Source organism: Necator americanus, chromosome II, assembly GCF_031761385.1.
Source record: "Necator americanus strain Aroian chromosome II, whole genome shotgun sequence".
NCBI lineage: Eukaryota > Metazoa > Nematoda > Chromadorea > Rhabditida > Ancylostomatidae > Necator > Necator americanus.
Window position 1 is genome coordinate 11,559,725 of NC_087372.1, and position 13,158 is coordinate 11,572,882.

General features: G+C 43.3%; 3 protein-coding genes across 3 annotated transcripts; all 3 read left to right on the forward strand.

Annotated features, from left to right (window-relative positions):
- Positions 1-1,790: 1,790 nt before the first annotated feature.
- RB195_017549 (uncharacterized protein) lies at positions 1,791-4,729 on the forward strand (the record flags this gene model as incomplete). The annotated part of the gene is made up of 2 exons (XM_064184591.1): positions 1,791-1,894; positions 3,787-4,729. 2 exons carry the CDS (start codon positions 1,791-1,793, stop codon positions 4,727-4,729), a joined length of 1,047 nt encoding a protein of 348 aa, XP_064040472.1.
- A 3,419-nt stretch (positions 4,730-8,148) lies between these two features.
- Positions 8,149-10,209, forward strand: RB195_017550 (uncharacterized protein; the record flags this gene model as incomplete). The annotated part of the gene is made up of 1 exon (XM_064184592.1): positions 8,149-10,209. One exon carries the CDS (start codon positions 8,149-8,151, stop codon positions 10,207-10,209), a length of 2,061 nt encoding a protein of 686 aa, XP_064040473.1.
- Positions 10,210-10,308: 99 nt separating this feature from the next.
- RB195_017551 (uncharacterized protein) lies at positions 10,309-10,947 on the forward strand (the record flags this gene model as incomplete). The annotated part of the gene is made up of 1 exon (XM_064184593.1): positions 10,309-10,947. One exon carries the CDS (start codon positions 10,309-10,311, stop codon positions 10,945-10,947), a length of 639 nt encoding a protein of 212 aa, XP_064040474.1.
- Between the last annotated feature and the right edge of the window lie 2,211 nt (positions 10,948-13,158).

A 13,158-nucleotide genomic window follows, 5' to 3' on the forward strand; every position in this document is an offset into this window, starting at 1 on the left:
TTTGATACTTGATTCGAAAAAATTGGGTAACTTGTCTAGAAGAAATTCATTTCAGGATTACATCTTTGTGTTACCTGGACGTATATTGTTTCAGAAAGAAAAATTAAGAACAAATACAAAAACAAATGGAACCAAACGACGTTTTCACTAATAAATTGTTACCACTGAAGTGAACTAACTAACAACATTACTTTATTTGATGCAGTACATATACTTTACCTGATTTGGTTTATTCGACACTAGTCCGTTTATCCTGCTAAAGCCGGACTTCATACTTGTTGTGCTGCTTCGTTCGCACACCTTCAATGATCGACAGAAATGAAAATAACGGAAAGTTTCTATGAGATACAGATATTGAAGTTTGGATTTTTTTCCAACAACGCTTTCTTTTTTGAAGAAATTAAAACATTGGTGAATTATTTTATAGTTTTTCCCTCAACGCTCAATATTTGGAAAATATTCAAACTTGATTTCATTATCACGAACTATTAGGAGCACGGGTTTCTCTTCAGCATTTCTCCAACGATTAGCGCAGGATGACTTGCCATCATGAAAAAAAAGCGTGAACGTAGTGCTGATAACGATAAGGTTTTATGTCAGATCATGTAAACTGTTAGCAACTATTTAAGAAACCGTTTGCAAGCGTGTTTCTTATTTTTGAAGAAGTGGTCTCAACAACCTGATGAAGGAGGAGGAAAAAACATAGAGATGAAATGCAACACATGCAGTCTTTACGGCAATGAAACGGTTCACAAGGTCTCATTTACTTCCTGACAAATTCGCTTAGAGCTATTTCACAGCACTACCGCCCTGCGGAACACCAATCAAGCACCACTTTATCTATCTTATATCACTTCGTCGATTACCAGCTCGGACACAGAAATCCAACGCTGGAAGAGCCGTCTCGCCTCATTTTTTAGCTTTCATTAGCCAATGCCCCAATACAACGCCGTTGGACCCGTCTCACTGCCTTCTGGAATTTTGTGACACACAAACTCGGAATAAGCCCGTTATTATATAGCATGATTACATCTCTTAGCGCTAATCAAAGAATTCAGACGCTTGGTGCAAGTGTCCATGTTCGAGTTTCTTTGAATCTTGGCATGTTGAAGACGTAGACTGACGTCTCGCCGCTATTGCCTACGTCAGAACCTGGAGAATTAAAGTGAAAAGTGCCATCAGTGAATTATCCTCCTAAAACCCTCATCACCCTACATAAAGCATTCAAACCGTAGATAAACTCAATGACCAACAGATCGCCTGGTGCTTACCTCATTTTCTGGAACTGGTAACTTAGGAGACCATCACTTACCATGGCTATGAGTCACGAGGGTTTTGTAAGGGAGCTACGTTCCCGTTCCGTAGATTAAAAGTGCAGAGGTGTATATATGGGGCTAGTTCCTTTGTTATCGCAATAAGCTCATCAACGGAACCTTGTTGTTGATAAAGAATAACTAATACCAATCTTTGCTACAGCTCAAGCAAATCAATAAGAAGTCTTAACACATGCTTTAACGGATCTCCATTTTGGTTCTGCACAGCAGGACGATTACCAAAGAAGGATACTTAGCGCCGGCTATGTTTAATCCCTGCAAATGTTAGCTTGGTTTTTTTATATGCTGTACGCCTTAAATGTTAGGAATTTTATTATTCTCCTTTAAAGCATGAATTTCGTCGATTCCATGGAAATTTCCTCCCTCCCTATTAGATTTTCCCAAGTAAGCTCCAAACGAAATCAACTCTTGGAATTGTATTAAAGAAGATTTTTCGATTTCTCTTCCTCTTTCAAGATGAGCAACTCCCATGGAAATGTGCCTAGACTCGACTTAGCGGAGTTCAATCCCACCAAGCTGCGCTACTCGTCAAGATCAGTGCTGATTCCGGTTCTTTTAGAGTTTTGAGCTGAATTTTTCGGTTAATGGGCGTCTAATAACCTCTAGAATTTGGAAATTGCTCATTTCCTATCACGAGAATATAGCCTTGACATTGACGACATTCCATATAAGCAGATCATAAATTTCAACCAATCCCCGATGTCGTTAAAGTTGTTCCTGTTTTGCGTCCTTCACATACCATGTACGGTTTTATGTCAAATGTCCTAGTATTTACAATATGACCGCTTTTCTGGGATTTCACTGTTAAAAATGCTAAATACGGCATATCAGGGTCGAAATTCACTGTAAAGCCATGCTAATTTATTTTAACTTAAGAGTACAATCGTACCTGAGTATTTGAAGCACTTATTACGGTAGCGGTAGATATGGTTACTGTAGTTATCGTGACTAAACTCGACAAGTACGGCTAGAACGTATAATTCGAGTGAAAACAGCAAAACCCTCTAACCGCATCGACGATATTAGCTGCAAAGCAAACACGTGAAATATGAGAGGAACTTGTTCTCTTCTCCCGCATTGTTGGATTGATACGTGTAGTACACTAGGATAATACTACGTAATTTTATAAGTTTCCGGCAGATTTTACTCTTTTAACTTTAACTTAACTTTAACTTTTCCTGAACACTTCTTCTGCTCAAGGATCTTCTTCCATTTTTTTTCAAAGAACTCCGAAGAAACTCATTTTTTTCATGCAGTATCAGATAAAAAAGTCTTAAAATATGAGGACATAAATTAAGTTAAGTAATCCGAATTCCTCAAATTTACATATAGGTCGTTTAGGTTTAATTTACGTTTTTACGTTTATAAGTTTTCAAATTTACGCGACTAGCACAGCGGATGTTCCATGTTACATAATTCATCGCAGTGTTCTTGCTCGACACAGCAGCTCTTCGATGTTCTACCAGCTTTTTCCGACGATTTTTCACAAACTCTTTAATTTAGCTTTATTGGAAAGGTTTTATGCAAAAATGTTACCGGCTTGTTGTACTGAAACCTGATTTTAAAGTTGCTTTGTACTGAAGAGAGTTTCATGTGTGCATTTAGATAGTTTTCAAAATTTTATGTCAATATTTTCAACATTCATGAAAATCTGATTTTTCCTTGCCTTTCGAGAACGAAAAAAAAACTGAGGTTAGTATACCTCAAACAACCTTTAACATCCGCTAGTTTTCTGCTCAAAGTGACAGTTTTTATAGATTTTTCGGAAAGACCAAGCTATTACAGGAACCAGTTTGCATTAAAAGGTTCCATTTCTGAGGTGAAAAAGTTTTAAAAGGTACTATTTCTAAAATAAATGTAATTTTAATGTAATATTCCTTATTGTGTCGAGAGAAGAAAAAAAAACTCCTTTGTTAGAAAACGCTTTTTTTTTCGGCATCTACGTAATGAAAAACTCCAACTTTTACCACTTTTTTCTTTTAGTTACGCCATTTGGAACAGTTATAAGAAGATGATTATAGAAATATTGTCGGGAACCGATCGTACTGATCGTAAAATATGACAAAAAAGCGAGAAGACTTCTTTTTTGGGCATTTCGTGCCCATTTTTTCTTCACCTTCTTCTTTCTTCTTGTTTCCGAGGGTTCAGACCAGAAAAAATAAGATAAGCAGTAGCGATAGAAATAGTAATATGCATCTATTTAATTATTTCCCAACGGAGACTTTGACAGCTCTCACGCTCTCACAGCTGGAATTTTACTTTATCTCAGAATTCGTGCACGTAAAACTGAAACATGAACTATTCAAATCATGCTTTCGTGTTAACACTTCCTGCCTTCTCTATTTCCACAAAACATATCCTGATTCTTCCAGCAACATGCATGCGACGTATTTATTTCCCCGTAAACATTACAAGAATCTGTGTTACTTTTATAATATCGCCATATTTAAAGAAACTTCGAAATCCTTGTGCTATTATTATTATTATTATTATTATTATTATTATTATTATTATTATTATTATTATTATTATTATTATTATTATTATTATTATTATTACTATTATTATTATTATTATTATTATTATTATTATTATTATTATTATTATTATTATTATTATTATTATTATTATTATTATTATTATTATTATTATTATTATTATTATTATTATTATTATTATTATTATTATTATTATTATTATTATTATTATTATTATTATTATTATTATTATTATTATTATTATTATTATTATTATTATTATTATTATTATTATTATTATTATTATTATTATTATTATTATTATTATTATTATTATTATTATTATTATTATTATTATTATTATTATTATTATTATTATTATTATTATTATTATTATTATTATTATTATTATTATTATTATTATTATTATTATTATTATTATTATTATTATTATTATTATTATTATTATTATTATTATTATTATTATTATTATTATTATTATTATTATTATTATTATTATTATTATTATTATTATTATTATTATTATTATTATTATTATTATTATTATTATTATTATTATTATTATTATTATTATTATTATTATTATTATTATTATTATTATTATTATTATTATTATTATTATTATTATTATTATTATTATTATTATTATTATTATTATTATTATTATTATTATTATTATTATTATTATTATTATTATTATTATTATTATTATTATTATTATTATTATTATTATTATTATTATTATTATTATTATTATTATTATTATTATTATTATTATTATTATTATTATTATTATTATTATTATTATTATTATTATTATTATTATTATTATTATTATTATTATTATTATTATTATTATTACTATGTTTAATATTTATTTATGCAGAGGAGTCATAAAGGTGAAGAGCAAAGCGCCAAGTGGTTACGGCCATGAAACGGCTGCAACCATTTACCTTTTGCGTCATGCACACTAAGTTATTGCGCCCCAATGACCGGGGCCACCGACGCCGTTGGACCCGTCGCACCCTTTTTTATAGGTGTCTGGCGCCGGTGGACCCGTCCCACCCCTTCTCTGGGTATCTGGTGCCGGTGGACCCGTCGCACCCCATATTATAGCTATCTGACGCCGGCGCACCAATCGACACCGCAGGACCCGTCGCAACCCATTTTATAGCTATATGACCATAGCGCACCAATCTGACGCCGGGTGGACCCGTCGCACCCCCTTTCGTGACACACAGACAAACACACAGACAAACACACACACACACACACACACACATACACACACACACACACGAAGAAGACAGGACACGAGACAGACAGACACGACACGCGGAGGAGTCGTAAAGGTGAAAAGCAAAGCGCTCATTCGGTTGCAACCATCTATCTTTTGCGTCTTGCACACTAAGTTATTGCGCACCAATAATCGGATTCACCGACGCCATTGGATCCGTCGCACCCCATATTATAGCAATCTGGCGCCGGCGCACCAATCTGACGCCGCTGGACCCGTCGCACCCCTTCCATAGGTATCTGGCGCCGGTGGATCCGTGGCTCCCCCTCTATAGATGTCTGGCTCCAGTGGACCCGTCACACCCCATTTTATAGCTTTCTAGCGTCGAGGCACCAACTCGACGCCGGTGGACCCGTCGCACCGTCGTTTCGTGACTGACACACACACACACACTCACACACACACGTGACAGAATAAGCCCGTTATTATATGTACCAGTCTGAACGTCCGGCTAAAGCCGGACTTCAGACTTCCTGTGGAGTTTGCTTCGCTCGCCTTCACTGATGAACGAAAATTAATATTAGTGCCGTTTTCTACGAAATTGGACTTGTGCATCTCCAACAATCTTTCTTCCTTTTTTATATTATAACTAAGGGCGAAACATTTCATAGACATCTTCCTAAACGCGTCAGTTCTACATTTTGAGAACATTCGAACTTCAGCTTCAAACACTCCTTATCAATATATTATAGACAAAATTTAAAAGTATCACGCGAAATATGGGTTTTCCTCCTCTGTTCTATAAACAGTTATCAAAGAATGACGTTTCGGGATAAAATTACGTGAAAGATATCATCCTACTGATAAAGATAACGTTCCACGTCAGATCACATAAACATCTTGCCACTATTTAAGCATCCGTTTGCATGCGGGTTTCCACTTTCTGAGAGCGGCATGCTACCAACTTGAGGCGAACGAAGAAGGAGATGGACACGCGGAGGAGTCATATAGGGTGTAAAGCAAAGCGATACAGTGGCCACGGCTATGAAATGGCTGCAACCATCTATATTTTGCGTCATGCACACGAAGTTATTGCGCACTATTTCGACGCCAGGTGGACCTGTCGCACCCCCTTCTATAAGGATCTGACACCTGTGGACCCGTCGCACCCCCTTCTATAGGAATCTGTCGCCGGTGGACCCGTCGCAGACCCGTCGCACCCCCTTCTATTGGTATCTGGCGCCGGTGGACCCGTCGCACCTGCTTCTATAGGTATCTGTCGCCGGTGGACCCGTCGCACCCCCTTCTATAGGTATCTGACGCCGGTGGACCCGTCGCACTCCTTTTTCTGGACATCTGGCGCCGGCGCAGCAATCTGACACCGGTGGACTCGTCGCACTCCTTTTTCTGGACATCTGACGCCGGCGCAGCAATCTGACGCCGGTGGACCCGTCGCACTCCTTTTTCTGGACATCTGGCGCCGGCGCAGCAATCTGTCGCCGGTGGACCCGTCGCACCCCCTTCTATAGGTATCTGACGCCGGTGGACCCGTCGCACTCCTTTTTCTGGACATCTGACGCCGGCGCAGCAATCTGACGCCGGTGGACCCGTCGTACCCCCTTCTATTGGTATCTGACGCCGGTGGACCCGTCGCACCCCCTTCTATAGGTATCTGACGCCGGTGGACCCGTCGCACTCCTTTTTCTGGACATCTGGCGCCGGCGCAGCAATCTGACGCCGGTGGACCCGTCGCACTCCTTTTTCTGGACATCTGGCGCCGGCGCAGCAATCTGACGCCGGTGGACCCGTCGCACTCCTTTTTCTGGACATCTGGCGCCGGCGCAGCAATCTGACGCCGGTGGACCCGTCGTACCCCCTTCTATAGGTATCTGACGCCGGTGGACCCGTCGCACCCCCTTCTATAGGTATCTGACGCCGGTGGACCCGTCGCACTCCTTTTTCTGGACATCTGGCGCCGGCGCAGCAATCTGACGCCGGTGGACCCGTCGCACTCCTTTTTCTGGACATCTGACGCCGGCGCAGCAATCTGACGCCGGTGGACCCGTCGTACCCCCTTCTATTGGTATCTGACGCCGGTGGACCCGTCGCACTCCTTTTTCTGGACATCTGGCGCCGGCGCAGCAATCTGACGCCGGTGGACCCGTCGCACTCCTTTTTCTGGACATCTGGCGCCGGCGCAGCAATCTGACGCCGGTGGACCCGTCGTACCCCCTTCTATAGGTATCTGACACCTGTGGACCCGTCGCACCCCCTTCTAAGGCTATCCGACGCCGTGGACCCGTCGCACCGCCTTCTAACGCTATCTGGCGCCGATAGACCCGTCGCATCCCCTTCTATAGGTATCCGACGCCGGTGGACCCGTCGCACTCCTTTTTCTGGACATCTGGCGCCGGCGCAGCAATCTGACACCCGTGGACCCGTCGCACTCCTTTTTCTGGACATCTGGCGCCGGCGCAGCAATCTGACACCGGTGGACCCGTCGCACTCCTTTTTCTGGACATCTGGCGCCGGCGCAGCAATCTGACACCGGTGGACCCGTCGCACTCCTTTTTCTGGACATCTGGCGCCGGCGCAGCAATCTGACACCGATGGACCCGTCGCACCCCCTTCTATAGGTATCCGACGCCGGTGGACCCCTTCACACCTCATTTTATAGCTTCCTAGCTTCGAGGCATTAACTCGACGCCGGTGGACCCCTCATTTTGAATTTCGTGACTGACACACACACACACACACACACACACACACACACACACACACACACACACACACACACACACACACACACACACACACACACACACACACGTGACAGAATAAGCCCGTTATTATATAGTAGATATATATATATATATATATATATATATATATATATATATGTCATGATCATGATTATTATTATTATCATTATTATCATTATTCTTATTACTATTACGATGGGGCCGCGTATACGAATCTGATTGCTACCTGCACGTGGTGGCCCTGCTTTAGCTAAACGCAATCAGGCGTTCTAGCGTACGCATTAGGAACGTACGGGCTATATAACCTGCACTGTTATATGGCGAAAGCTTCCCATACATTGCAAGAAGGTGCTGTCGTCCAGCACACCGCCAAAGCCCATAACCTGAAAGGTCAACTGCCTGAAGGGAGCATGGAATCTTTGGCAACAACCATTCGTTTCGTCACGCTGAACTGCCGAACACTATCGAGTGAACTCCAACAAGCCGCTCTATCCAGACTTCTGCGATATTTCTGTGTGCCTTTTGCTGCACTGCAGGAAACACGCATGAGAGATCGGCCCGTCATCAGCATCGAAAATTACACCATATACTGCGGCGATGCTGATGAGAACAAAGTAGGTGGCTGCGCGATAACTGTGAGGAACGATTACAAGGACCTGGTGGAGGAATTTGGCTCAACGTCGTCTAGATGCGCATTTTTACGACTGCGGGATCGCAGAGGACGTAAACTCTGGTTCGTAAGTGCTCACGCACCTACGGAAACCGCTGAGGACCACAGTAAGGACGCCTTCTATGATGAACTCAATGCGTTGATGTCTAAAATACCAAGCCAGCAGGTGGTCATTGTCGGAATCGACGCAAATGCAAAGATGGGACTCGAACAGCAATCCGATGTGCTAGGAAAATGGTACTATGCAGCGGAGCGCACGTCGGACAACGGTGACCGTCTGGTCGACTTGTGCGAACAGACGAGCCTCATCATCGCTTCCACGTTTAAGAGGAATCATCGACGCCATCAGCTCACGTGGCAGGGATCAACCCTTTTAACGCCTGAAGAGCAGCGCAAGCGGAAGATGAGGACTCTTAAGCTTCAGCTCGACTACGTTCTGGCGAGGAACATTCCTCAGTCAGATATCCGAAAATCTAGAGCTGTTTGGGACGTCGCGTTCGACTCTGACCACCGTCCAGTTCTTCTCAGCTTCAAGATACGGTTCCACAAGAGAAACCGAGGAGTTCCTCTTCAACCGAAAATCGACATGGCAGGTCTGAAAGACGATGAATGTAGAAGAAAATTCCGCCAAGTTGTGTCTATTCATGTTGGAGTACGGACCAGGGAGAAGCTTAGCGATGCGAATTCCTTCACAAAGTGCATCCAGGATGCTGCAAGGGAAACGCTCCCGGTTCTATGGCCGGGGAAGAAGTTTGCCTTTGCGTCTGCGGAAACAAAATCCACATACAATTCTGTATGTGTCGCGCGCAGCGCTGGTGACTTCAACCAGGAAAAGCGTCTTAGAAAGAAGCTGCGTCGTCAACTGCAACAAGACCGCGGTAACGAGTGGACGTCAGGAACGATGGAGTTTGAGAAGGCGTGGGAAGACAGGAACCCGCGGAAAGCCTACGCTCTACTAAAACAGTATAGCGGCGAAACGAAAAGATGTTCCCATGTCCTCAACACTGCTAATGGGGTAGCTGTCGGTGAAGCAACCCTTCCAATTTGGAAGGAACACTTCAAGACCTTGCTGAACCGGCTAGCACCGTCAACTCCTGAACTCGAACAGGTTCATAGACCGACATATTTGGTTAACGAGGAGCCACCGACCGAGTCGGAGGTCCTGGTCTGTATTCAGAAAATGAAGAATGGAAAATCTGGTGGAGACGACGGGATTAGCGCAGAAATGCTAAAATATCTTCCTCCGTCTGGGATTCGTGAAATGACAAAGATCATCCGTTCAATATGGATAAACGAAAAGATACCTGATTCATGGAGACACGCTATCATAATTTCCCTCCACAAGAAGTTATCCGTCACGGACCCAAGGAATTGTCGAGGAATCTCTTTGCTGTGTGTTATGTACAAGGTACTGGAGCGCATTATCCTGGACCGACTCATTAAACATCGCGAAGAAACAACGCGCGACGAGCAAGCTGGCTTTCATCCTGGCCGATCTACGATTGACCAGGTGTTCATCGTAAGGAGAGTGATCGAAATCTGGCAGCGGTATTCGAAGCCAATGCAACTAGCGTTTTTGGACTTTGAAGCCGCGTTCGACTCTCCTCACCGAGGCCGTCTTCTCAACGTGCTTCGCGCCGATGGAGTACCAGGAAAGTTCGTTCGCTTGCTTGATGACATGAATCAACGAACAACTGCTGCAGTTTGAACACCAGCCGGATGTAAAACACTGTTTGAAGTGGTAACTGGAGTAAAACAAGGGACGGTGGCAGGACCCTTCCTGTTCAATTTCACCATCGACGACATTATGCGAAGAACAGTCGACCAGTGTCCTGCCGACATTGTCTTAGCACCATCAAGGTGCCCCTTGACTGACCTCGAGTACGCCGACGATGTTGTTATATTCGCGGAAAGCAGAACGAAACTTCAACATGTTGTCAACCTTGTATCGAAGCTGGCTGCAGCCTACGGACTACGCCTACGCCCTGATAAACGCAAGCAGATGTGGATCTCTTCGAGACCTCGAACGGGAATCAGGGTGGACGGACAACCGATAGAACTCGTCGATGAGTTCTGGTACCTAGGCTGTATGCTGAAGAACAACGGCAGCTACGAGAGAGATGTTCAGCAAAGATGCGCTAAGGCCACTTCTGCATTTAACTCCTTAACGAAATGTCTGTGGTCGACCCCCATCACCAACGAAGTCAGGCTGCGAATCTACCTATCTGCAATTCGCCCCATCGAGATGTACGGATCGGAGACTTGGGCAGCACCATCAACGGTTATGGAGAGGCTTGACTGCACGGAACGAAAGGTGCTTAGACGGCTATTTGGCTACTTTTGGCGTAGGGTATGCCACAATGAAGATCTTTCCGCAGAAATTGATGTGGTTTACCGGCGGATGACACGTGGAAGATATCAACATCTTGCCTTCGAAAGCGGCTAAAGTAAATCGTCTTCGCTTCTTTGGTTTTATATTAAGGAGACCGGCAGATCGCCTTGTCCAACGAGCTCTGAAGAGTTCGTCGGGTTCGAGCTGGAAGAAGCCACCTGGCCGAAAACGGAAGTTCTGGACTGAGGTGGTAAAAGAGGACCTGAGGACACTCGGCGTGGATAGGCAGTTCAGGTGAGACGTAAGGTTTCGCAGAACATGGAATAGCGACGAATGGATTGATTCTGTGCAAGCTCTCGCAGAAGATCGAGAAGGTTGGGCAGAGCTGTGTTCGAGGACGGCACACCTCGGCGAAGATGCGGGTAATCGTGTCAGGCGATGACATCAGCCCGCCGATTAAGTCAAGTAAGTCAATTATTATTAGTAGTAGCAGTAGCAGTAGGCGGGTGTAGCGTAGCGGTAAGAGGTTCCGCTTCCTGCACGATCGATTGGAAGTTCGAATCTGCCCCCTGCTCACCAAGCTTTTCATCTCTCCGGGGTCGATAAATTGGTACCAGACTTGTCTGGGAGGATAAAAACACTGACTTGATCATCAGCTGGCCCCTGCAATTCTACGTTTCAGTTACACGTTCGTAAACCTCAAACGATTCTGAATTGAACGTGGGGGCGCATCCCGAGGGGATTGATTAACTCTAGAAACTTCATTCGTTATCTACTTTATCATTAATAGTATCCTATAGAAAGCGAGTTGTCCACCCTACGATTCATCTTAAGAATAACCCAATATTAAACAACTACACTTACTCCGAAAAGTGTTTTTTTTTCAACGAGAATCACCTACTTTTCTCGTATAGACTTTAAAATACCATCTGAAACTTTTGGAAATAGATAGCCTTCCTGCGATTCGTTCTTATTGAAGAGTTTATAGTGAACGCCAAACGTAATCAACCGGATAGGAGTGATGCGTCTGGGCACCTTAGTTCCTTCCCATCGGGCTTATTCGCCTAAAGATACTCGACTCCGACTATATATCCATTCATTTTCTCTGGACAAAGGTATCTGACCTATCGATAGGAGAGCGGAGGTTGTTGGAAGAACTTAAAGAGATCTCTTCGAATCTTCGATGGGAAAGGCAGAAGATCAGGTTAAGTACTTAACTTTTCAAATTTTCTTTGCAAATTAACAAGCAATATTGGTAGTAATCCTAACTGTGGACCCCTGTTTATGTTTGACTGAATTGTCTTGATCAAATGACTTTGAAAAGGGGCCGAGAAATGAAAGGAAGCAGCGGCAAAAAGTAAATTAGTGGATTTGGAGTTTTGTCAAGGAAGGTGGTGTAACTTCGTTTGGGTAGCTCCACAAAATTGAAGGCAGAATTTGACGTAGTGTGGAAGCCTGATAGAAAATAGGAAAAGAGGATTTGCTCCTACGAGGTACGCGAGAACGCGTTCCCTTTACACCTTCCAGTCTTCCCAGCAACCGATAGTCGGGTCAAAACGACATCAAGCACGGTGCACTTGAGTAAGCGGCTGCTCTAGAAGCAACACGGTGAAGAGAGCGGTTGGAATCGATGTGGGACCATCGCCAACTGCAGCAATGAACAGTGGTAGCAAGGGTACTCAGCCGATCCTAACCGCTACGCTCCACCGCAGCGCTTCGAGCGCAACCGCCCACGCAACTGCACGTTGCTTCATGTCGTTTTGACTCTACTTTATTTGTTGGTTTTACTTGATTGGACTGATGAGGAGACCTAATTGATTTTCGCTCATCTACTCACGGATGCGGCGCGTCTAACAGCACCAAGTGGTGCGTTCCAACTTACCTCGTATTTGGGAAGGAATGCCTTTTCCCACTGCGTTCTATAGAACGATCAGCGGAGAGGAAGCGGGGACATACACGTCTTTAAAGGCGGCGTATCACGAATCTGAGGTGGTGCGGATTTCAGCTGGAGCATTTGTGCACGGGATAGTAGATTATGAAGAGAGGTCTGATTCCTTTCATTTCTTTCATAATTGCCGGTGAAAACGGCCGGTAGATGCGCGCGTGCACAAGGCTGACGCGCTCCAATCGAACTCCTTGTAGAAAGAAGCGCACCGGAACGCTCGAAGCCATATCTTCCGGGCCGTTTTCTACGGCAATTAGGAAGAAATGGACGGAGTCATCCTTCTCTCAATAATCTACGAATACTTCACCGGGAATCCGTACCACTCCAGATTTGTGGGGGTGATACCGACGTCTGGATAACGTTAAGGAACTGCATGTGGG